The sequence below is a fragment of the Poecilia reticulata genome, linkage group LG22 (genome assembly GCF_000633615.1).
Source record: "Poecilia reticulata strain Guanapo linkage group LG22, Guppy_female_1.0+MT, whole genome shotgun sequence".
In the NCBI taxonomy this organism is placed as follows: Eukaryota; Metazoa; Chordata; class Actinopteri; order Cyprinodontiformes; family Poeciliidae; genus Poecilia; species Poecilia reticulata.
Window position 1 is genome coordinate 18775059 of NC_024352.1, and position 22814 is coordinate 18797872.

At 38.9% G+C, this 22814-nt stretch overlaps 2 protein-coding genes across 5 annotated transcripts in view; one reads left to right on the plus strand and one right to left on the minus strand.

The window, feature by feature from the left end:
• The window catches only part of eml5 (EMAP like 5), a 44402-nt gene extending 25360 nt beyond the window's left edge, over window positions 1-19042 (plus strand). For 3 of the 4 annotated variants that reach the window (XM_008400237.2, XM_017302549.1, XM_008400238.2), the window contains 28 exons: window positions 1609-1709; window positions 1826-2019; window positions 2197-2308; window positions 3120-3247; window positions 4639-4780; window positions 4876-5028; window positions 6577-6708; window positions 6805-6893; window positions 8009-8185; window positions 9494-9695; window positions 9782-9908; window positions 10095-10109; window positions 11729-11737; window positions 12176-12254; window positions 12493-12622; window positions 12703-12801; window positions 13539-13559; window positions 13756-13929; window positions 14401-14609; window positions 14796-14953; window positions 15821-15935; window positions 16011-16199; window positions 16299-16471; window positions 16555-16717; window positions 16801-16904; window positions 17506-17659; window positions 18047-18147; window positions 18957-19042. In XM_008400237.2, the coding sequence (XP_008398459.1) occupies window positions 1609-1709; window positions 1826-2019; window positions 2197-2308; window positions 3120-3247; window positions 4639-4780; window positions 4876-5028; window positions 6577-6708; window positions 6805-6893; window positions 8009-8185; window positions 9494-9695; window positions 9782-9908; window positions 10095-10109; window positions 11729-11737; window positions 12176-12254; window positions 12493-12622; window positions 12703-12801; window positions 13539-13559; window positions 13756-13929; window positions 14401-14609; window positions 14796-14953; window positions 15821-15935; window positions 16011-16199; window positions 16299-16471; window positions 16555-16717; window positions 16801-16904; window positions 17506-17659; window positions 18047-18147; window positions 18957-18993 (3487 nt within the window). In that variant the 3' untranslated portion in view covers window positions 18994-19042. Of the gene's footprint in view, window positions 1-1608; window positions 1710-1825; window positions 2020-2196; window positions 2309-3119; window positions 3248-4638; window positions 4781-4875; window positions 5029-6576; window positions 6709-6804; window positions 6894-8008; window positions 8186-9493; window positions 9696-9781; window positions 9909-10094; window positions 10110-11728; window positions 11738-12175; window positions 12255-12492; window positions 12623-12702; window positions 12802-13538; window positions 13560-13755; window positions 13930-14400; window positions 14610-14795; window positions 14954-15820; window positions 15936-16010; window positions 16200-16298; window positions 16472-16554; window positions 16718-16800; window positions 16905-17505; window positions 17660-18046; window positions 18148-18956 lie in introns of those variants that run through there. The other variant, XM_008400241.2, reaches the window with a different exon arrangement.
• Window positions 19043-20459: 1417 nt separating this feature from the next.
• isca2 (iron-sulfur cluster assembly 2) lies at window positions 20460-22589 on the minus strand. The gene is made up of 4 exons (XM_008400236.2): window positions 22475-22589; window positions 22054-22234; window positions 21669-21784; window positions 20460-21566 (listed from the first exon to the last, which is right to left on the minus strand). Exons 1-4 carry the CDS (start codon window positions 22546-22548, stop codon window positions 21392-21394), a joined length of 546 nt encoding a protein of 181 aa, XP_008398458.1. The 5' UTR covers window positions 22549-22589; the 3' UTR covers window positions 20460-21391.
• Window positions 22590-22814: the final 225 nt, after the last annotated feature.

Genomic DNA, 22814 nt, shown 5'->3' on the forward strand with positions numbered 1-22814 from the left:
CGCTGTCGTAAACGAGCCTTTCATGCTGAAAATCTGTCTGAATTAAAACAACATCTGCAAAGAATATAGGGACAAAATTCCTCCAGAATAATGAACAAAGCTCATGCTTAACGACAGCTGTTTATATGAGGTGAAGCACAACCAGTTATTAGGTATCAACTTTGCTTGGATAGCCATTTTTCCCTTAATAAATGAAATCACTGTTTTGAAACTGTGTTGTATTTACTCAGATTAACTTTGTCTGATATAAAATGTGTTTGATGATCAAAAACGATAAAGTGTGAAACAAGAAATATAAACAGAACAGTAAATATGTCCTTAAAAGTTAATGTTTTAACATAATTAAATCTGCGACAGAATTGCTTTCTTTTCTAGAAAAGGCACATGGATGATTTTACAAGCCTTGAATTGTGAATTTCCTGAAATCTTGACATGTTCTATTAGCTCTTTCGCCTCAAAAGGTACAATATCAACTGGTTGAAAAGGCAGCTAAAACATCTACATAACATAAGCAACCGTTTCACTGTTGCTCAGTCATTCAATGGAAATGTTTCCCTCCTGGCTGCTTTAGAGCAAGTGCAGTGCAGGTTGCTCCCAAGGCTCTTAATATACTTCAGGGACAGCCTGGAGAAGCATTAATCTCCTTTGCAGACCCTGGTTGTGCAGCGCAATGAGGTGCACAGAGCTGGCTTGTACAGCATCACTGTCTCATCTTTAGTTGGATAAGGAGGTATGAGCCACAGAGGCTGCAGGGAAAGGCAGATATTCTAAAGAAAGTCTAGACTTTTAAAAAAATCAGGCAAACCACTGAGTTATTTTACTTATGGGTATATTGTAGCTTAAATAAATGTATTTTTTTATTTGAAAATGTTCAATAATATCCATGAAAGTTAACCTATTTTTCTGAAAATGTAACATTTATTTCAAACTCCATAGTAATATTTTACATAAAGACAATTGTTTCATAATCACATTTTTACAAATTATAAATCACTGAATATTGCAAACAGTATAAATGTACATAAAACATGCATGTAAAATACAGCAACTTGCAAAGATATTCACACCCCTTCACATTTAGCAGCATCATGCTGTGGAGATGCAGAGATGTTAGACTAACAGTTAGAGACTGCAAAAGACAAGAAGTTCAGCTTCCAGCTGAACAACTCAAAGCATAAAGTCAGAACGGCAATCAAAATTATTCAGATCAAAGTGTATCAACACTAAGAATGACCTAGTCAAAGTCCAGACCAAACTCTCAATTTCAATTTGAGAGAACTGAAAACTGATGTTCACAGATGATCTCCACCTAAGCAGACTGATATTGATTTGGAGGTATTTTGCAAAGAAAAATGAGCAAATATTTATGTCTGTAGATCTGCGGAGCTACTTGGTTCGGTCCAGAAAAGTTAGGACTACTAAGTTTTGACTCACTATACCGGTATATAGTTGTATCACATGAAATTCCACTGAAATACCACGAAATGTAACTTCATTTAATTGCAATGTGACAGATGTGAAGTAGGTTCATGGAGTATGAATACTTTCAAATAAATACACTTAAAATATGTGTGTAATATACAATATTGTTTGTATGTTGTTTTTCAGAGGAAGCAAGGACAAGATATTTGTAGTCAAAATAAATCCCTACTTACCCGACAAGCTCATCACCGCTGGTGTGAAACACATGAAGTTTTGGCATAAAGCCGGTAAGACTTTGCTTTTTTTTTCTTGCCATGTTCACAGAATTAGACTCTAACAAGCAGAAACTCTATCGTGGCTGTGACACATTTCAGAGCCAGTTCACTGTCTGCCTCTCTTTCAGGTGGTGGTCTAATTGGACGCAAGGGGAACATGGGGAAGACGGAGACAATGATGTGCGCTGTGTACGGCTGGTCGGAGGAGATGGTGTTTTCAGGCACATGCACAGGAGACATTTGCATCTGGAGAGACATGTTCCTGATGAAGACGGTCAAAGCTCACGACGGCCCTGTTTTTAGCATGCATGCTCTGGAGAAAGTGAGTTACAGAACCAAAGGAAAGGTTTCTATTTTCTTCTGACTTTATGTTAATTTCGGGCTCAGTCTGTTTAGCTTTCTATTTTTATTGTGCGAAGACCTTTCTCACATATGCTCTGGCAGTGGCATGTGAAAACAGACTGGTAGTATTACAGCTGTGACACTTTTTCCCCTTCAGGGCTTTGTGACTGGTGGAAAGGATGGTATTGTAGCTCTGTGGGATGACACTTTCGAGAGATGCCTGAAGACCTACGCTATAAAGAGAGCTGTCCTAGCTCCAGGCTCCAAAGGTAAAAAGGTCATCCCGTTCCCAATTACCCTCCTCGGTCCTTGGATCATTCACCCTCTCCATTTACAGAATTCAACTAATTTATGAAAATACATATTATGTAAATTTCATATTTTGCACACTTATACTTCCACTTGGGTCTCAGTTGCTTCTAAATCACTTAAAAATCACAAAAAGCAACTCCCCAGTTGCTTTTTGGTAATAAGATTTTTGTTATCTCCCGATAGTTAAGTCACTTTCTACGGACACTGTGCCGTTTCCTAGCCCAGCTCCTCACCTAGCAACCCCAGTCATGCCCCATTACCTAGCAACCCAAGTGGAGCTCCAGCATGTTTGGTCAGCTGATTTTACTACTGTATGAGCAGTACAATGGCTACTGGAAAAGGCAAGTGTTTTGTCCTTCCATAAACCACTTGCTGCATTACTGCTAGTTGTACAGGAGGCTCTACTTCTACTTTTCAAAGATGTACAGTTGTATAATTTCACATCTGTTTGCAGCCATTTTCACATGTGAGTGTAAACATTGAGTTGGAGTAGTGTGACCAGCAGCAGCTTATTTGGATTTAAGATGAAAAGAGGCTCTAAAACAGCTCATTCTGAATGAGATCAAAGTAGGCTGAACTGTCCAGACTTAAATCTCTTTATCTAACAATAATTTTGTATAAACAACGTAATGAGCATGTTATGTATAGCCCACAGGCCTACAGTTAACTGTTGAAGAAGTTATGTTAGGTCACTTTTACAATCATTCGAGGTGTTACATATTGCAGTTTTGCTTTAAGACTTTATTGTATACATCATTCCCTCTGCAGGGCTTCTGCTGGAGGACAACCCCTCCATACGTGCCATATCTCTCGGCCACGGCCACATCCTGGTTGGGACCAAGAACGGCGAGATCTTGGAAGTGGACAAGAGTGGCCCCATCACTCTCCTTGTCCAGGTAGGAGAACAAAAAATAAATAAAAAATACACCGTGCAACATTCGAAAGTATGTATCAGACTCCTTGAACTTTGTCACATTTGATCACATTACAAAGACAAACTTCAGTGTATTTCTTAGGGTTTTACAAAACACACCAACAGAAAAAAAAGTGTACTTGTTTAGTAAAAAGAAAGAAATGCACAGTTTCTAAAGGGAAGAAGCTGAAGAGGCATTCACAAATGAAAGCCAGAGCGGTCCTGTTTGCAGTTGAGCAAAGACAAGAAAGGTCAGAGATAAAGTTGTTTAAAAGTTTAAAGCTCCAGAGATCCACAGTACAAAGGAAGAAAATGTTGACAATCATTAGTTGTACCCTCCACAAATCCCCCCAAAATCTAAAATGCTTCTCTTTTAAGCAAGAGTCTCTCCCTGATACCATCTGAATACCGCGAACTCATTGTTTTGTGCTCTGGAGTTGGAAGCCATGACCATTCCCTTTAAATCTGTGGAACAAGGGGCCTGTGAACATTAGAGTCATGCAGACTGTTGATCATTTTAAAACCTAAAAACCAAAGTCTTCTCTCTGGCTTTTATTTCCAGCTGAACATTTAACCTTTTGCTATATTTTTATACATCCAACATGAGAGGCAGGGTTCTACAGTATTGAATAGAGGTGGCTGAATTACAGTTCAGGTCATTCTTTTAAAAATTGTTGTAATTATGTATCATTTTCCTTCATCATTACAGAGTTTTTGTCAGTCTCTTACCTAAAATCCTAACAAAAAACCCTGAAACTCGTGGTTGAAATGTGGTATGTGAAAAAGTTTAAGAGGGGTGAATAATTTTGTGAGACACTATTACTGAAGGTTACATCAGACTTTGATTTTTTAAGTGTACCAGAAACCAAACGACTAAATATTGTCACTGACAAATAATTTACCTGGGAGTTAAAAAAGCATGCTTGTGCATTCATCTGTTGTGTTGCTTTCAGCTGGATAATAATGGTGCAAACTATTCTCTAGAGATTCAGAAGCAATAATCCTGATGAATTAGTGCCAATCAATAAAGAAATTGTTAATTTGGTCAAGTGATCCTGGAGTGTCCTCCAATCCACAGCCTTTTTGATTTTGGGACAAAGAGAACAAATGCTCTTGCCCTGCGGATGCAGATTTCAACAGATGGGATCGATTCATGCGAGACAAGAAACTGAATTTGCTCCTGAATCTGGTCTCTAGGTAACAGGCGAGCTAGTTGAATCAGAATGTAAGTGATAGACCTTGCTGTGAAGACGGAGCAGTAAGTAAAAGGTTACATTGTGTGCTGCCGATCGCTGCTTCTAGCCTTTTAGCACCCTGTTTTCCCTCATCACCTGTTCCTGGATTAAATATTTATCCTCTGGGATGTGTCTGCAGGGTCACATGGAGGGTGAGGTGTGGGGCCTGGCCACTCATCCTCACCTCCCTCTCTGTGCCACGGTCAGCGATGACAAAACCCTGCGCATATGGGACCTATCGCCCAGCCACTGCATGCTGGCTGTGCGCAAACTCAGGAAAGGTTTGTCACATTTAAAAACACCAAAGGATGAATGCATTTTCCTGACAGCGAGTGTGCTGGTTTCAGGGCTGTAACAGGCAACCTGTCCTCCACAGGCGGTCGCTGCTGCTGCTTCTCCCCAGATGGGAAAGCCTTAGCGGTGGGCCTGAATGACGGCAGTTTCCTCATTGTGAACGCAGACACCCTGGAGGACCTGGTGTCCTTCCACCATCGCAAGGACATCATCTCCGATATCAGATTCTCTCCAGGTTGGCGGTTCACCTACGCATTTCTTTAGTGGGCGAAAAAAACTCCTCCCGATGTAAATAGAGCTCTTAAATCCCTGTGCCCTTCAGAGCAGCTGGGTTTACGGCGGGTAGGAGGCTGGGCTGCATATCAGCAGGTATACATAATTTTCCCCTCCCGCTGTGAGTCAGGGGGGAACAGACCGCTGCAGGCCTGACCCAAATTAATATCTTTCTGTAACAAGGCCAGACAGAGAAGCAGCGAGAGGGGAATGAGAAACAGTGGGGGTTGACAAAGTGAGAGCAAGAAACTAAACTCTCCTTCGTCTGGACACTTAATCTTCAAAGAGATCCTGTTTCTTCACGCAGCATCCATGGATTCCTGACACAGCTGTCAGTTAAAGTCTCAGGATACAAAATGGGCTTTTAGTACTGTTAAAATGATAATTATTTTAGTTAAAGTACACACAGCTGTCTGCCCAAGGCTAAAATTTGACAAAGGGTCTAAAATTTCCACTTTAGCATTTAAAGGTGCAGTTGTGGTCAGAACAATTTGGGGTTTTAATGACCCATTTGACCTGCTCTTTTTAGAGGGTGGCATAATAATATAACAAGAATTTGGTACATTGTAAGCGTCTAAAGATGCAGTATGTAACTTTTTAAAGAATGTTTTTGACATATTTGTTAAAACTGCCGTCATGTCGTGATTTTATGCTATGAGACTTCCGCTTCTAATCACAAAGAACCAATCACAGTCAAGAGGAGTGTCTTAGCTCTATCAATCAATATCATGTACTCGCTGCTAAATGTGCTAATGGCAGAGGAACAAACTGTTTACCCACAGACATCAGTAGCCATGCTAACTAGCCTGAACATTCATGACAGCAGCCTGTGCTGGTTGCAGCATAGCAGAGAGAAAGAAGAGAAGGTGGAGGGATATGAGCAGCTAAGACCCTCATTCTGGCTCTGATTGGTTGTTTCTAGATAGCACTGGAAGAAGGCAGAGAAGCTTGATCTTTTTTTTCACAGATTATCTGTCTCATATTATACTGTCACAGTTTCAACAACAGAAAAAAAAATCTTATAAAAGTTACATACTGAGCTCCCTTGTTATGAGCAAGTTTGTCCTTAAAATGAAAAAGTGTCTTGTTAAACCAAGAAAACTTTCTTATACTAATAAAATGAAAACCTGCTGACTCAAATTGTTCATAGGAAAGTGTTTAGGATGTGAAAGAGCAACTCAGATCCAAAACAGATTAAAGCTGCTATTTAGGAATGGATAAAGTAGGTTAACAATAAGCTGGTGCAACGACTCTGACCTCAACCTTAATAAAAATGTATGAAACCAACCAGTTTAAATGAACTCTGCCAATGCTGCCAAGCAGAGAGGTCCAATAAAAACCCAGCCAGAGTTATGCCAGTAGCCTGCTGATTGCTACAAAGTGTGTGCAATTTCTCTGCGTTTATAAATATAAAATATAATTTTGTATTTGAAGAATATGCTAAAAAAATATATTTTCTTTCAGGAAATCTTTGCAAGAATAATTAATAGGTTTATTTATTTTTTCTCAGGAGCTGGGAAGTACCTCGCAGTTGCCTCAGGAGACAGTTTTGTGGATATTTACAATGTAATGAGCAGTAAACGTGTGGGAGTGTGCAAAGGATGCCTCAGTTACATCACCCATCTGGACTGGGACAAAAGAGGTAAACGGGACTCTTAAGGCACTAATGTTTTCACTGCTTTGCCTCTGAAATAGGTGTGAATAAAGTTAAAGTCTCTCTGGAATCTCTCGTTCACAGGAAAACTCCTCCAGGTCAACACGGCAGCTAAAGAGCAGTTTTTTTTCGAAGCTCCTCGTGGCAAAAGGCAGACCATCCCTGCTTCTGAGGTAAGCAGGGCGGGGGGAGAATAGACGCAGGATCAGCCGTGGCTGTTGCGCCTCCAGCCCGCGTTTTCCCCCTCGGGATCAGACGAGACTAGGCGAAGGGCAGTGAAGCATTAACACGGCCCATTTTTCACCAGTATCGTTCTAATTTGGGCCATGGAAGTGGGATAGTGTTTGTGGTCTTGCGTTAATGCGTCGTGACATTCAGGCACCTTGCGAGGCGCGCAGCGGAGGGGCGCATTTACAAAATAAGTGTCAGAGATGATAGATGCTGTTAGGTCGAGTCTCAGTGGAGAATGACACATCCTTCTTAGGCATCTATCTTCTCCTCACATTCATTACATTAGTCTCCTGTAGACGTGATCAGATGGGGTCATTTTTTCTGCTCACTACTCAAATAAACAATATAACTTTACCAACTCATTATAATATATGTGGTTATATTAGTTTGAAAACACCCAGAGGTGTATAATCTCCACCAGTTTAGGTGTTGGTATTGTTTATGTAAAGTCGGCTTAATCCAATGAATGTGTATTATATGTAGTGGTGACTGATTTAAAACATCCAAGGCAAATGTTGAATTTTTCCACATCTTATGACATCGTCGCAATAAATATTATTTCTGTTTTATTGAACATTTGTGATAGAATGACACATAGTAACACAATTATATATAAAACCTAGAAGGAAAATCTTACGTATTTTTCACATTTTAAAAAATGAAAATATGAATGAAAATCTGAAATATTTGCCATGCATTTTTAGTCAGCCACCCACAGTTTTCCCCTTGGTTAAATTTCTAGAGTCCAGTTGTGTGTAAACTCAGTATCTGTTCTCTGAAGTATTGTAGCTGTAATGTAAGAGTTTAAGGTATATAATTTTTTTTTTTGCAGAATATTGCAATTATTTACCTTCAGATTCCGATTAAACACTTTTCTGATTTTACTAAAACTGACCTTCCTTAGAATTTACATTATTAAGCTAACACAGCTTTGTTATTATTATCGTTATTATTACTATTATTATTTTTATCGGCTTGACTCTTGGTGTTTGTCTGACTCTGACTGCTCTTGTTGAAAGGCAGCCTTGGTGAATAAATCTCTACTGACGTGTTTCAGGTGGAGAAAATCGACTGGAGCACGTGGACGTGTGTCCTGGGGCCGTCTGTTGAAGGCGTCTGGCCTGTGATCAGTGAGGTCGCAGAGGTGACCGCCGCCTGCCTTAGCAACGACAGGAGGGTGCTAGCAACAGGAGATGACTTGGGATACATCAAGCTTTTCAGATACCCTGTCAAGGTAAAACACAGCTTATAATCACATTGCCCTCCAAACGTATTGGCCCCCTACCTTGCTTCATGGATAATTGTCGTTCAATGATTATTACAGAGCAAAAATCTAATACTGAATACAACCTGGCTAAAAACAAATCTACTTCTACATTTAAAATTGTATATACATTTTTGACAGAGTATTGTCAGATTATTAACGGAAAATGTTACTTGTAGCAAAGCATGGTTGTTGAAAAATAAGAAATACACTAATGCTTGAACATTAGTGTTCAAGCATTAGCAAACCGGGAATGCTATAAAAAAATTCTAATGAATAAATAATATGGGCTGATGCATTTACTAGAACACTAGACCTTCACTCAATCCAGGATTTGAGCATGTATAGGGTCAGGAAAAGGGCAGCTAACATCACTTCAGATCGCACACATGCTGGACACAAACAGATTTTCATCTTCAGGTTGGTGCTACAGAGTGCTGTTGACAAAAGGAAAAGAAAAAAAAACAGCTGCCAGAGAGACAGTTTATTTCCCCTGAAAAAGGGATGTTTGATTTTCTTACATCCTCTGTTTTTCTTTCTTTATAAATATAAATGACTGCAAATATGTACATATTTTTACTTTTATCTTGTTTTATTCCCTCTAAAGTTTGAATATTTATTTTGTCTGAAGTCCAATTGCCTGTCTGTGCACACAGTCTTGATGAATAAAGCTGATTCTGAGTATGATAGACATTAAAGTACTGCAAGCTCTGCAGTTATGTGTTCATTTATAAATTTAGCTCTGAATAGTTTTAAAGGCCTAACCATAACCCTTAGCTTTCTTCTTTTTTACACACTGCAACACTGGAAGGCCCTACTTCTTAGAAGTATAGATTAAAGTTTTAACAATGAGGGGAAAAGGGGTGAAGATTTAACTATTCATCATTAGTTAAATTGATGAATAGTTGGTGTGAAATAAAACTCACTGTTAAGTACAGTATTTGTGATGGTGTGGACTGTTTCTGCTCTGAAGATCCCTGGAAGCTTGTTTGAGTACCTTTCCCTTTGGAATACATAACAGGACATTTTTTATCAAAAAAATAAATCTGGTACCATTTGCTTGTAAATTAAATGGGTCATTACAGAGTCTTTCAACAGGCTAATGACCCAAAACAAATACCAAATCAACATAAAAATAGAACAAAAAAAAATCACACAATGCTGTTTTCTTTCAACACCTTCTGACTTGAACAAAAGCTTTTGGATTCATGCAGATATTATGCTAATGTTGTGTTAATGTCACAAGTGTTGAAAAGATGTTGTTGCTTTTCCCTCCAGGGGAAATATGCAAAGTTCAAACGCTATGTGGCACATAGCACACATGTCACCAATGTGCGATGGACCCATGACGACAGCCTGTTGGTGACAGTCGGTGGGGGTGACACCTGCCTCATGATCTGGGCCCACGAGCCTGAGGGCCTGCGGGAATTCAAACTCTGTGACAGCGAGGAGTCGGACATCGAAAGCGAGGATGACGGAGGCAAGAAACGAACTCCTGTTTCGGGTTTAAACATTCGGATGCTGCTGTGACATTAAAGATTGCATTTTTTGTTTCCCTTTCATTAGGCTACGACAGCGATGTGACTAGAGAGAACGAGATCAACTACACCATCAAGGCCTTATCTACCAACATGCGACCAATGACAGGGGTGAAGCCCCACCTGCAGATGAAGGAGCCTTCCATTGATGAAAGGTATTTATTACCCAAACTGTGAAGGAGTTTTCTCATCTGCTCATCTCCATCTGTACTCTGCCCTTTTCAAGCGTTTCTTTTCCTTTGTGTAAATTCTCTTCTTTTAATTAACTCTGCCTTTTCTGCTCTCCTTTAATGGCTGTCCATCTCTGATTTTCCTGCTACACTCTTTTCTTCCACATGAAGGCAAGGGGTGGTCAGGTAAGTGCTGGTAATGTGCTGATTCTGAGGGACTGCAATGGGAAAGAACAAACAAAAAGTCAGTGAAAACATGCTTGTAACTCTTGTAAGTGAAATGATATAGTCACCTTACAGTTTAAACAAAGAAGCAGTTTAGATGTTTTTGGGTGCCAGGAGGCATTCGGCTAAAGTTAACCACTAGAGCTTAAATTTATGCTCTTTAAATATTAGCTCAACAAACTGGATCGATTCTAGTTAGGGTGGATCCACAGTGGCTTACAAAAGTTTTTTTTTTTTTAAGAGCTTGAAATTTCTTAACATTTTGTCAGTTTATGGTCACAATATTCAGTGTATTTTACTGTTATTTTGGAAAGTAAATTAATTTTAAAAAAAGAAGCAACATCAGGTAGCGTTTTTCTTTTCCACACAAAAACATAAAATTACATAAAATAAAAACAGTGTGGCTTGCATTTTTGTCCAAGCTCAGTCAGATGTGATGGAGATTGTTTGTGAACATGCATTTTCAGGTCTTGTCATTGATTTTCTTTTTTTTACTACATTAACACATTGCTTCATACTTAAAATGTGCCATTGTTGCATTGGCTGTTTGTTGTTTTGCAGCTGGAAAGTCTCAGGTGTTCTGCATCCTCTAACTAATTTTGTTTCAGGATTATACTGGATTTAGCTTCTCATCAAAGCTGTGCTGTTAAATTTTCAAATCCTGGAATATAATTGATTTACAGCCTAGACCTGCCTTAAAAACTCCACAACCTTCTCTCTTCATAACATCTTCATAGAGTCTTTATAATGTAGTTTATTCACTAATAACCTCTGAAGCTTTCCATAGAACAGCTGAATTTATATAAATTACACAGAAGTGGACTCATTTTATCCGTTAGGTTTCTTCTTTTGGAATTTGATTTGGTGAACTTTATTTAATGATACCAGAGTAAAGAGGATGTTAATACAAATGCTTGCCACATATTTTAGATTTTTACATAGAATATGGAAAGCTATTTTTTTCCCTTTCTCTCACTTGCGCACAATTTGTGTTAGTCTGTCATAAAGTACCATTCAATCTGGTCATAAGAAGACAAAAGGTGTGATTGTTCAAGGGAATATGAATATTTTGCAGTGGATGCAGACACTGAAATCCAGTGTTGTGTGTTTTGATGGGCCTGTTTAGCAGGACCTATTAGGCTAAAGAATACAAGTGACATTTAATACTATGCTCTTTAAATTTCAGTTCAAAAGATTTAAACATGCAGTTATTAAATAGCTTGAATTTAAGGTGGATTTTTATTCTCCGACTCAGAGGAATTATATTTTAACTGCACATCTAATATTAAAAGACATATTAACTATTTATAAATCTCAACCTGTCATTATTTAAGTCTTTTTGAAGAATGCCTGTTTCTCTATTTCACACATTAATCATCTTACAGTATCTATCGTGCTCTGCGGAAATCTTGTCTTCTGCCTGTTTCTGATTGATTTTCACATTTCCTCTTTGATGATGCCAGCTTTCCATGCAGCATCTTCTGGCCCACATTAATCAGAAGTATACTCAGACTATGTTGGATAAATACAGTGGGTAATATTTTTTTCTTGTTTTCTTCCTTGCTTTTGCTGCCATGAAGAGGGTCGAGGTAAAGAAAAATTAATTTTCTTTTACTTTGATCAACTTTAATGCTAATCAAACTTTTAGACTTTCTTTTTATTGCTTATTAGTTTAGACTAAGCACCTCTGCCGCTGAATGCTTCACCCTGCATGTCTGTACAACTTTCAGATAAAACATTAGATCATCATATTCCTTGACTCCACTTTAGTTGATATTGAATCATCTCTTGTGGTCTTCATATATTTTTTATTTTCAAAGTGTCTTTAAAGATGGGCATCATATTTTTTTACTGTTTCTCAAAATTACGGTTGGTTAGTTTAAAACATGTTGCCGAAGGGAATACTTTTTTATTGCACCCACTAAACGTTTTGCACCCAAGTGGTGTAATGTAACGGCCATCATTATGATCCTCATTATTGCCATCATGAGCTGCAGGAGTTCGCTCATCCCAGCTGTCTGTTTCAGGCCTCCTGTCAGCAGGGCGCTGCCACAGCCTGAGAAGTTGCAGACCAACAACGTGGGCAAGAAGAAGAGACCCATCGAGGTAAACTTCTCCTCATCCTCACCAAAACACAGCTAACTGGTACAGAGACACACATGATGGACTGTATGTCAGCAGAGGGAAGCTTACTGCAGAGCTAATGTGTCAGATGCAGCTCGCTCCTTGGGAAGCTGTGATGATGCTGTAATTGAATCATTTGTGCCGTCATCTGGCTCTGGGCACCGCTGTTGTCATGGAGTTAACCTTTCTGACTCTCTGACTGACTTCCTCTCTCCCACAGGACTTAGTCCTGGAGCTGGTGTTCGGTTACCGTGGCAATGACTGCCGCAACAACGTGCACTACCTGAACGAGGGGGCGGACATCATCTACCACACGGCCTCAGTCGGCATCGTGCTCAACCTGACCACCTGTAAATAGTTTGTTAGACAATATGATTATTAACTAACTGACAGACACAATTAAATTTTTGTTTTCTGTATTTTCTGACAGCTTGCCAAAGTTTCTATGTTGAACACAGTGATGACATTTTGTGCCTGACAATCAATCAACACCCCAAGTTCCCTAATGTGGTGGCAACTGGACAAGTAGGTATGTTTGTGAGAAGTCGGCCTCTTGTGATTTTTGCATTAAATGTGAAGATTATTTGCACAGCTGATGCCTGATTAATCAATTTAACAATTTATGATAATCAGAGTTACAAATGCGCAAAGTAGAATACACAGAAATTTACACAGTAGTGTCAAAGCAACTGAAATAAGTGTGCAGGTCTGCAAATTATGAAATGAATGACATAAATGGTTTAAAATATGTTACAAATAAAAGATTTTCAGCCTCCTTTTCCCTGACACCCCTAAATAATATCTAGGGCAAATGAATGCATTCAGTAGTCAGCTAATTAGTTATTTAGAGTCAATCTCTGTTTTTTTTTTTATTACAGCATAAATCCAGCAGTTCTGTGAAAACCTTTAGAAGTTTTATAGAGATTATTAGTAAACAAACAGCATCATGAAAACCAAGGAACACAGCGAAAAAAAAAAAAAAATTATGTATCCTTTTTCTTTCAGTCATAGTTATGTGCTGTTTCATTCATTTGTTACATAAATGAGACACAGTTTGTGGTTGTAAAGTGTAAATCATGAAAATGTTCAAGGGTAGTATACTTTTGCAAAGCACCTTATATCATTAAAAAAACTGACAGAAAAGCTGCAAAAGCAGTAAACTTCTCAAATCTGAAATAACGTTTAGATTTGAGAAAGTTTATTTCCAAAAGCTACTTTCAGAAAAAAGTGTAACATTTTAAATAAATCACATTTTCTATTTTACAGGTGATACTGGTGACATGTCAGGTAAGACATTTCCAAAATTCACGAGAAACTTGAAGACTGGAGAAAATACTTTAGAAAGTTAGATTACTGCTATCAATAGATTTTGAAGTCAATACACAAATGAAACTACAATGCGTTAACTATTAAAGAAAATTGATTAAAGTCGCAGACGTAAAAGATAATCTAATCTAATCTGTTTATGTCTTCTCCTCCTAAGCCACGTCTCCTTCCATTCACGTGTGGGACGCCATGACCAAGCAGACGCTGTCGGTGCTGCGTTGTTTCCACTCCGGCGGCGTCTGCTCCGTCAGCTTCAGCGCCACGGGGCGACTCCTGCTGTCTGTGGGACTCGACCCTGAACACACCGTCACCATCTGGAAGTGGCAGGAAGGTAATCCAGGAGGAGAATCTCCTCAGATTTTCATATTTACTCTGGATTTCAGTTCAATTTAATCGATACTTAGAAATGCTTTATGTATGCCAAAGGTAAATTAAATGTTGTCGTAACTCGTATCTCTGCTTCTTTGGAGCAGAGATGAGACTGTACATCGAAATGACACCATCAGTCATCGAAAATCACTGCTAATCCACCTCAATTGCTTTTGCTGCCCTCTGTCTGGGGCAGACACATATTGGAGCAGGGGATGTGAAAATAGCTTGAATTCCTCCTTCTTTCTCAGCTGTTTTACCATGCTTTGCATCTCTTTTGCTCCTCTGGAAGTTGAGCTAAAGTAAGAAAACCAACAGCATCCATAACCAGGGGAAACAATTTTCCAAAAATGCAATGCTTCAGTCAAAACATTTTGATTAAAGACTTTAACTCTGACGTAATTCTTCTGCTCCACTTCTCTGGTTACCTCAGGTGCCAAAGTGGCCAGTCGGGTCGGTCACACACAGAGGATCTTTGTGGCAGAGTTTCGGCCCGACTCGGACACACACTTTGTGTCGGTGGGGATCAAACATGTGCGATTCTGGACGTTAGCGGGTCGAGCTTTGCTCAGCAAGAAAGGCGTCCTGAGCTCCATAGAGGACGCCCGGATGCAAACCATGCTGTCTGTAGCATTTGGAGCTGTAAGTAACTATTTGCACCTTTACCATCTGATTATGCCTAATTGTAAAAAATTAAAAAATCTAACTCTGCAAACTTTTTGTCTCTTAAATATGTAAAGCTTTGCTTAATCATGCTGTGAACTGTTTTGCATTGCTTGCTCTGCTCTCTTAGGCCACTAGATTAGTGCAGATTTGTTTTCTTTTCAGAATAACTTGACATTTACAGGTACCATAAGTGGGGATGTGTGTGTGTGGAAGGAACACATTTTGGTAAGAATAGTGGCCAAAGCTCACACGGGCCCCGTGTTCACTATGTACACCACTCTGAGAGACGGCCTCATCGTCACGGGAGGCAAAGAAAGACCGTAAGTGCTTCTGTGTTCACTGAAAGTCATGGTAAAAAGATTATTTTCATCACATTCAGCATAATCATGGGATAAAAAAAGTACTCTCTTGCTACTTGCATAGATATTTAAGAGGCCAAACAAATTGTTTCCTTTACAGACTGACGCACAACAAGGAGAAATGACCATAACGGCCTTATCGAAAAAAATAATTGCTCCCCATCCAATCATGAAAGGATCGTAGGACCGTTTTTTATTCTTTTCAGTATTTAAAGATCATTCATTTGAAGTGAAAAACATTTAATGAAGCAGCCAAGCTTCCCAATAGTGAACATCTGAGAAAATTTACCCCAAAGTCAGATCATGTAATGCTCAAAGAAACAATAAAATCCCAAGTAACTTCATCTTACCAAGTATTTCTACTGTAAATATCTGTTAAACACGGTGCTGGAGGAGTTGTGATTTGGACCAAGGCAAATTATAGCCACTGAGTTGAACATCTCCTCTGTGTGCCAAAGTAACCAAGAGGGAAACTTGGTTCAACTTGGGATCTGAAAGAAATCAGCAAATCTACAGCAAAATGGCTGAAAAAGACAATACTGAGAGCATTATGGTGATCCGTTAAACTCCAGACATCAGCTTGGCTGAATTATTTTGTTGGGACCTTGAAAGGATGAAATAGCAAAATTCCTCTAAAGCAATATAAAAGACAGAAACAAGACCACTACTTCTAGTAATTACCGTTAACTGCTGAATCACTTAGTTTTTACCATGAATGAGTTGAAAGTCTGAAAATGTCTTTTTCCCCCAAGGCTGCATATTTCAGTGAGTTAAAAATGTATCCTGTGGTATACTGATCAGCTGATGGTTGCAGCAATTGTTCTCCAGATCAAAGGAAGGAGGTGCTCTGAAGCTCTGGGACCAGGAGCTAAAACGCTGCAGAGCCTTTCGGCTAGAAACCGGACAGATCATAGACTGCGTTCGTTCTGTCTGCAGAGGAAAGGTACCACAGATAAAGATAATTCAGTAATTTTAATGTCACCCTCTGCTTTCTGGTAATCTTTGCTTGTTGTTGCAGGGTAAAATCCTGGTGGGCACCAGGAACGCTGAGATCATTGAAGTGGGAGAGAAGAACGCAGCGTGCAACATTCTGGTGAACGGACACATGGACGGCCCAATATGGGGTTTGGGCACTCATCCTTCCCGAGACGTTTTTCTTTCTGCCGCTGAGGACGGCACCGTTCGCCTGTGGGACATCCCAGAAAAGGTCAGAATGACTCCCAGCTCGTCTCTGAATTTCCCATGGTTTGTTAGTCTGGAAATCGCTGAGCCGTCTGTGTTTTCACATTGCCTTGTGGGATAACAGAAGATGCTGAATAAGGTGAACCTGGGCCATCCGGCGCACACCATCAGCTACAGTCCTGAGGGCGACATGGTGGCCATCGGCATGAAGAACGGAGAGTTCATCATCCTGCTGGTTGCCTCGCTGAAAATCTGGGGCAAGAAAAGAGACAGACGCTCCCCTATACAAGACATCAGGTAAGGATGGTGGACTGTACAGTGAAACTAGAACAACTGCTGTAATTGAAAACTAAAGACTTAAGAGAACATTTTTGCTCCAGGTTCAGCCCAAATTCTCGCTTCTTGGCTGTCGGCTCCACCGAGTGCGCCGTCGATTTTTACGACCTGACGCTCGGCCCACAGCTGAACCGCATCAACTGCTGCAGGGACATCCCCAGCTTCGTCATGCAGATGGATTTCTCTGCTGACAGCTCCTATATACAGGTACGGACTTTGTTAAGCAGCTCAGCAGCAGAAGAGATAGTACTGAGTGTATTTTAGTTCTAAGTCTCATTGTTGCTACACAGATATCCACAGGTGCTTACAAGCGGCTCGTGTACGAGGTGCCATCTGGGAGGCCGATCACAGAACAAATTCAAATTGACAGGATTACCTGGGCCACTTGGACAAGGCAAGAAACATTTTATCAGCTTACAAACACAAATTTCAGCCTATTTTAGTGGGATTTTATGGGAGAGGGCCAACACACGGTAGTGCATAACTGTGAAATGGAAGTTTTGTATCCATTTGGAAACATACTATTAGCATTGTGAAACATGATGGTGGCAGAATTGTTCTGTGAGGAGAGGGAGTGTTTCTTTAACAGTGACTGGGAAGCTTGTTAGAGCTGATGAGATGATGGATGGAAACTTGAAACTAGGGTGGAGGGTCAACTTTTGTTAGAACGGCCTAGTCGAAGTCTCGACATTGAGATTAAAAGTTTTATGTTCACAGAAGCTCTCCATTCAATGTGACTGAGCTTGAGCTATTTAAAAAAAACAGTGCCTAGATGTGAAAAGCTGTTAGGGACATACCATAAGAGACTTGAGTAAAAAAAAAAAAAAGAAAAAGAAAAATTTATCTTTTTCCTTCCACTTCACAGTTATGCACTACTTTTTATTTTATCATTTCAAATTTTATTTAATTAAATTTAAGTATGTGGTTGTGCCTTTAAAAAACGCTGTATACTTCCTTTGTTAATGCTGGAGTGAGAAAATAACATGTTTCTACAGTGTCCTTGGAGATGAAGTGGTAGGAATCTGGTCCCGTAATGCTGATAAAGCGGATGTGACCTGTGCTTGCGTGTCCCATTCGGGCCTTAACATTGTGACTGGAGATGATTTTGGGATGGTAAAGCTGTTTGACTTTCCCTCTCCGGAGAAGTTTGTAAGTATAGTTTTATATTATTCTGTCTTTACTTTGTTGCATTGATCTTATAATGAAGAGGGCATAATTTTGGATAGTCGAGATTAACCTTGGGGTCTTTATTGCCCCCTAGTGGTTGTGATCTATGGTTGTTCGTGAACAAAAATTATAGTAGATGCTCTATGCACAGCTGATATAGAGCAATAGGTTGTCATTTTGTTATTTTAGTTTTGAGTGATGCTTCTTAGTATCTACTTTATGAATAAGGACATGCTTGGTCGAGTGTTAATGTGATTCCTTTTAGCATAAAAAGCAGTTTTAAGCTTCATATCAGGGTTAGTTCATAGATGACCGTGATAAGTTAACTGAGTCTGTATTAACGCAGGAAAAAAACACATTTTCTTTTAGGCCAAACACAAACGCTTCCTAGGCCATTCTGCTCATCTGACAAATGTTCGCTTCACAAACGGAGATCGCTTCGTCGTCAGTGCTGGCGGAGATGACAGGAGGTAAGTGAGGCTTGACATGGGATTTTATGGGATTTATCAACACAAAGTATGATTGTAAATTGGATGAAAAATCTGTTTCTTTCAAATAAACTTCTGAAAACTGTGACTTTCCTAGTTGTTCTGTTCTTCTGAGTCAGTATTTGGAAGAACCAAGTTTTTCTAGATTTGTTTTGACAGCTTTGCACTTCTTTCGACTGTAATTTTTTTTACCCTTCTTCTTTGCAAGATATCTCAAGCTCAGACATATTGGATAGAAAGCATTAGCTTTTCAAGTTTTTCCACAAATTCTTGACCGGATTAAGGTCTAGACTTTAACTGGACCATTCTAACCCATGCATATTCCTTGAACAAAACCATTTAATTGTAGCTCTAGATGTTTTTAAGAGGTTGCTGTCCTGCTGGAAAATGAATCTCCATCTCATTCTCAAGTTTTTATTCCCGAATTGTCCTATAGTGAGCGCCATCTGACTTCCCTATAGAAGAAAAGCATTCCCACAGGATGATGCTGCCACCACCATGCAGTTTCTCTACACATACTGTTTTGCATTTAGGTTGAAATGTTTAAATTTAGCCTTATCCGAGTGCCTCTTACATGGCTTGAGATAGGTCAGAGTAAAGGAAGTCTGAATACACAGCCACACTTTTCAGATTATGTATCCTTTTCCTTCCATTTGCATAATTAAGCACTACTTTGTGTTGGTTTGCCACATAAAACCCCATTAAAATACATCGATCTTTGTGGTGGTTAAGATTCAAATGATAGAGAAACATTTGCATTTTGGTCATTCTTAACTTCTTCTAATTTGCAGCCTCTTTGTGTGGAGGTGTGTTCACGCCCCTCACTGAGAATCCCACCACGTCCTGCATTAGAGGAGCATCAGCATCCGCCATCATGGAAAAAAAAAAAAGACGTGGAGGAGGACAGACGCGGCAGCTTGATGAGTTTAAAGTCGTGATCCGACTTACTGCCTCAAACCTTGGTGCATGCATGTGTACTGAACTCATTTTCATTTCAGTGGTGAATATGAAAACAGGTAGAGAGTACAGACTCTTGTATATCACATAATAAATATAAAAAAAGAACCTAATGTGTGGATATCATTCAGTTGTGAATTATTTTTTGGAAAAAAAAAAGAGCTATCTGCGTACATCTCTACACTCGACAGGCCTATAAAGTTGTGTTTCCGATAATGCCATTTTTAAAAACATGTAGCATTAATGAATTAGCCTTAATATGAGTGTCTGTGAGGTTTTTGGGGTTTGTTTTTGTATCTTTTGGATCATGAACTCATTTGTTTTGTTGGATTTTTTTTTACTGGTTATTCTAAATCTTGTGGCCTTCCTCCTGAATGTAACATCCACTGTTATGTTCTGGATGTCAGCATGCCAAAGCATACTATGCACTGTACACCTGACCTGGTCACTGTGTTGCCCTGGTGGATCATTTATGAGTTACGTGGTCGTGTTGTTGACTGGTTGACCTCTGACCTGACCTCCCCTCGGCGGTGTTCCCCTCATGACGTAATATTTGTTAGAGGATCTGTTTTGTGGTTTATGGGTGTGCATGGCTTACAGGAAGACAATCTGTCCCAACCAAATTCCTCAGAAAATAAACAGAAAAAATAAACTGCTGTATATTGACCTCTTGATGCACTGTTGCAGTTTTTTGCTGTCACTTTATTTGGTGTGCTGCTATATTATTGTTGCGTTTTCATGAATATGAACAGTGTGAGTTTTATGGAGCGTAACTAATGTTTTGTGTAATAACATTTATTGTGGAAATGGAATGTTTATCAGAGTTGAATATAAAAAGTGCAAAACAATTTCCTCGTATTTAAATACTAACTACTAAACAAATGTTGCTGCATATTTTGATTTACATTTCACCATTGTATATATATCATTTGTAAATATTCTTTTTGTATATTTTTGTGAAGTGTTTCTTAAACTCCACTTTAATAAAAAAAATAACTTTAAATTTGTCTTTTTTTTTCAAGACGACTTCTCCACCCACTTTTCAATTTTGCACCACAATATCTTAGTTTATCAAATAAATACATTTACATTTGTGGTATCATGAAAAAATGTTCTAGGATTTTTTTTTTCGCTAACAAGGCACTACATCCCCTCCCGCCCCCCCGTTTTAATGTCTATTTATTAGTCTTGCAAATATGGTTTTATGCAGACCATCTTAAAATTTTTAAGGTTTCTGCAAGTATTAGAAAAAAAATCTCTCCTCGAAAAATCATCCTGAAGTCATTCATCTGACATTAAATTTAAACCTTGATATAACTTATATTCATGACAACACATTTGCATTTAATAAGTACACTCATTTATTCCAGCTGAAACTTCATAAATTAAACGGATAGTTATGACTTATTTACATCATTTACACTGAAGAGTTTTGTTCTGTTGGAAAACATCAGTTGCTTGTACATATCTTCAAAACGCACACTGAATAAAGAATACATCTCATTCACTTCGCCTCGTTTTCACAAAAACAAAGAAAAAACAAACTTGGCAAATTATTCAGCTTCAGAGTTGCTTAAAGAGAACTGATTCTGGCTAAATCTAATACCTTTACTCACTAGATTATTAGGTGAACTTTTAGTGTTTGCATCAGCTATTAAAGCTAATGAAACTAAAGTGCATAATCCACCTTAGATTACACACAAACAGCTTTCTGTTAATCTGTCTGCACCTGAAAATGATCTTGCGCCTCTGTTGCTTTCCTAGACGATACCATTTTACGATAAAAATCAGAAAATGTTAGTAGCCTTTTGGTAGAAAGACACAGTGGTAATGTAACAGTAAGATCTGTTGAGGGGAATTTAACACATTCCATCATCACTACCCTGTTTGACTGACACAAAGTAGCATATTTGCAACAGAACTGCATAAGGAAATTAGTTTTAAATGATGATACAGCTTCCCGTCTCACAAACACCATTGGTGTCAATGACACCAATGAAAAGATGCTGTTGTTTCCCACAAGTTAAAGTTGTCTTTCTGACAGCACAAATAAAATGTTACAATCTTAAACTATAAATTTCCCAGACACATCTGAATGAAGCTCTGCAGAATTGCAAAAATGAATAGGTAAATGGTGAACCCATTAATTTCACATCTCTTGTTTGTGGAAAAACACTTTAGTCTTAAATCGTTTATAATGATCATTTTGTTCTAGATATCCACCTAATAAACTACTGAACTAAAGTATTAAACAGTGCTGAAGCATCAATCATACTTTCACAGAAAACGAGCTGCCACAGGAGCAGCCATGATCTGCCTGGGGGTTCTTCAAGACCTGGAAAGTGGAGCGGATCAACTCCTGACTGAAGTCCACAGTGGATCCCTTCACAAACTCCAGACTCTCCTGGTCAACGATGATGCCCACTCCCCCCTGCTCAAACACTCTGAAAGTAGAGCAGAAGGAATCCAGGGGTGGATTAGAAGAAACAATAAGGACATCACTTACATAATATTATTTTGAGAGCCAGTTGCATGGGAAAGTTTACCTGTCCTCTTCATTCTTGTTGTGATCTACAGAAAACTTATACTGGAATCCAGAGCAACCTCCTCCCTCCACTTGTATTCTCAGGTACTCGCCCTTCTCCATGATTTCTGATAGCCTCTAAACAGAAACAGAGTATTTGTGATTATGAATAACACACAATTATTTTAACATTTAGGTTTCAAAGCACTTTAATCAGTTACAGAGGATTTAAAAAAAAAGTCTACACATCGTTTTCCTTCTTTCTCCAATTAAAATTGATGGCACCTTTACAGAGTGGCTGTAATCGTTACAATTTACACTTAAAATACTTTAAAATATTTAAGACTGGAATCCACTGAATTATGTTCAGGTACTTTTTTGTTCCCAGAAGAACCTCAGACTCGTACCTTCACACATGACTCTGTGAGGTGAACCTTATCTTCTGATGGACTCGGCTCCCCAGACTTCTCCTTCCGGATGGAGGCGTTGCTAAAGCACCGCTGCTCCGCTATGTAAAGCGGCTGGGAGCTTTCAGGAAGCCGGTAAAGCTCCTGCCTTACGCCGTGGTTGTTTAGGAGAGTAGATGCCCTAAAAATCAAGGAGATTATGTTCACATGAAGCCTCCTAAAGTTCTTCTTAAAGCTACTAGCACCTGAGCTAACCATGAAGCGTAGAGTAACGTAACAGTTGAACTGAAGGCTAGCTGGCTAACGAAGATAAATACCAACTGACAGCCGTATTTAAGCTCTCAAACATAAATTTAAGATATTTCGTTTGCCAAGAGAGAATTATAAATATGTTTACAATATGTGTAAAAGTTAACATTACCTCGCAAGGCTTATTATTCTTGACTTTGACGCAGTTATCATTGCTCCTTTAAACACAGACATCTTCCATAACATCCATAAATTTCACGTAGCAGCGACACTCAGAGAGCGGGCTACTATTGGTTGAAATATCTGTCAGTCTGATGAACACGCCCATTTTTCGGTATTCTGCTATGTGATTCGTCAAATAATCTGCCAATAAAATACACCTTTACTTGAAAGTACGTCAAGCTGCGCGTAGCCGTATGTTTAAAAAAAAACAAAGAAAAACTTTATTAACAACTGAAATAGAACATTGATTAAACTCAAAATACAGCAAATTATATATATATATATATATA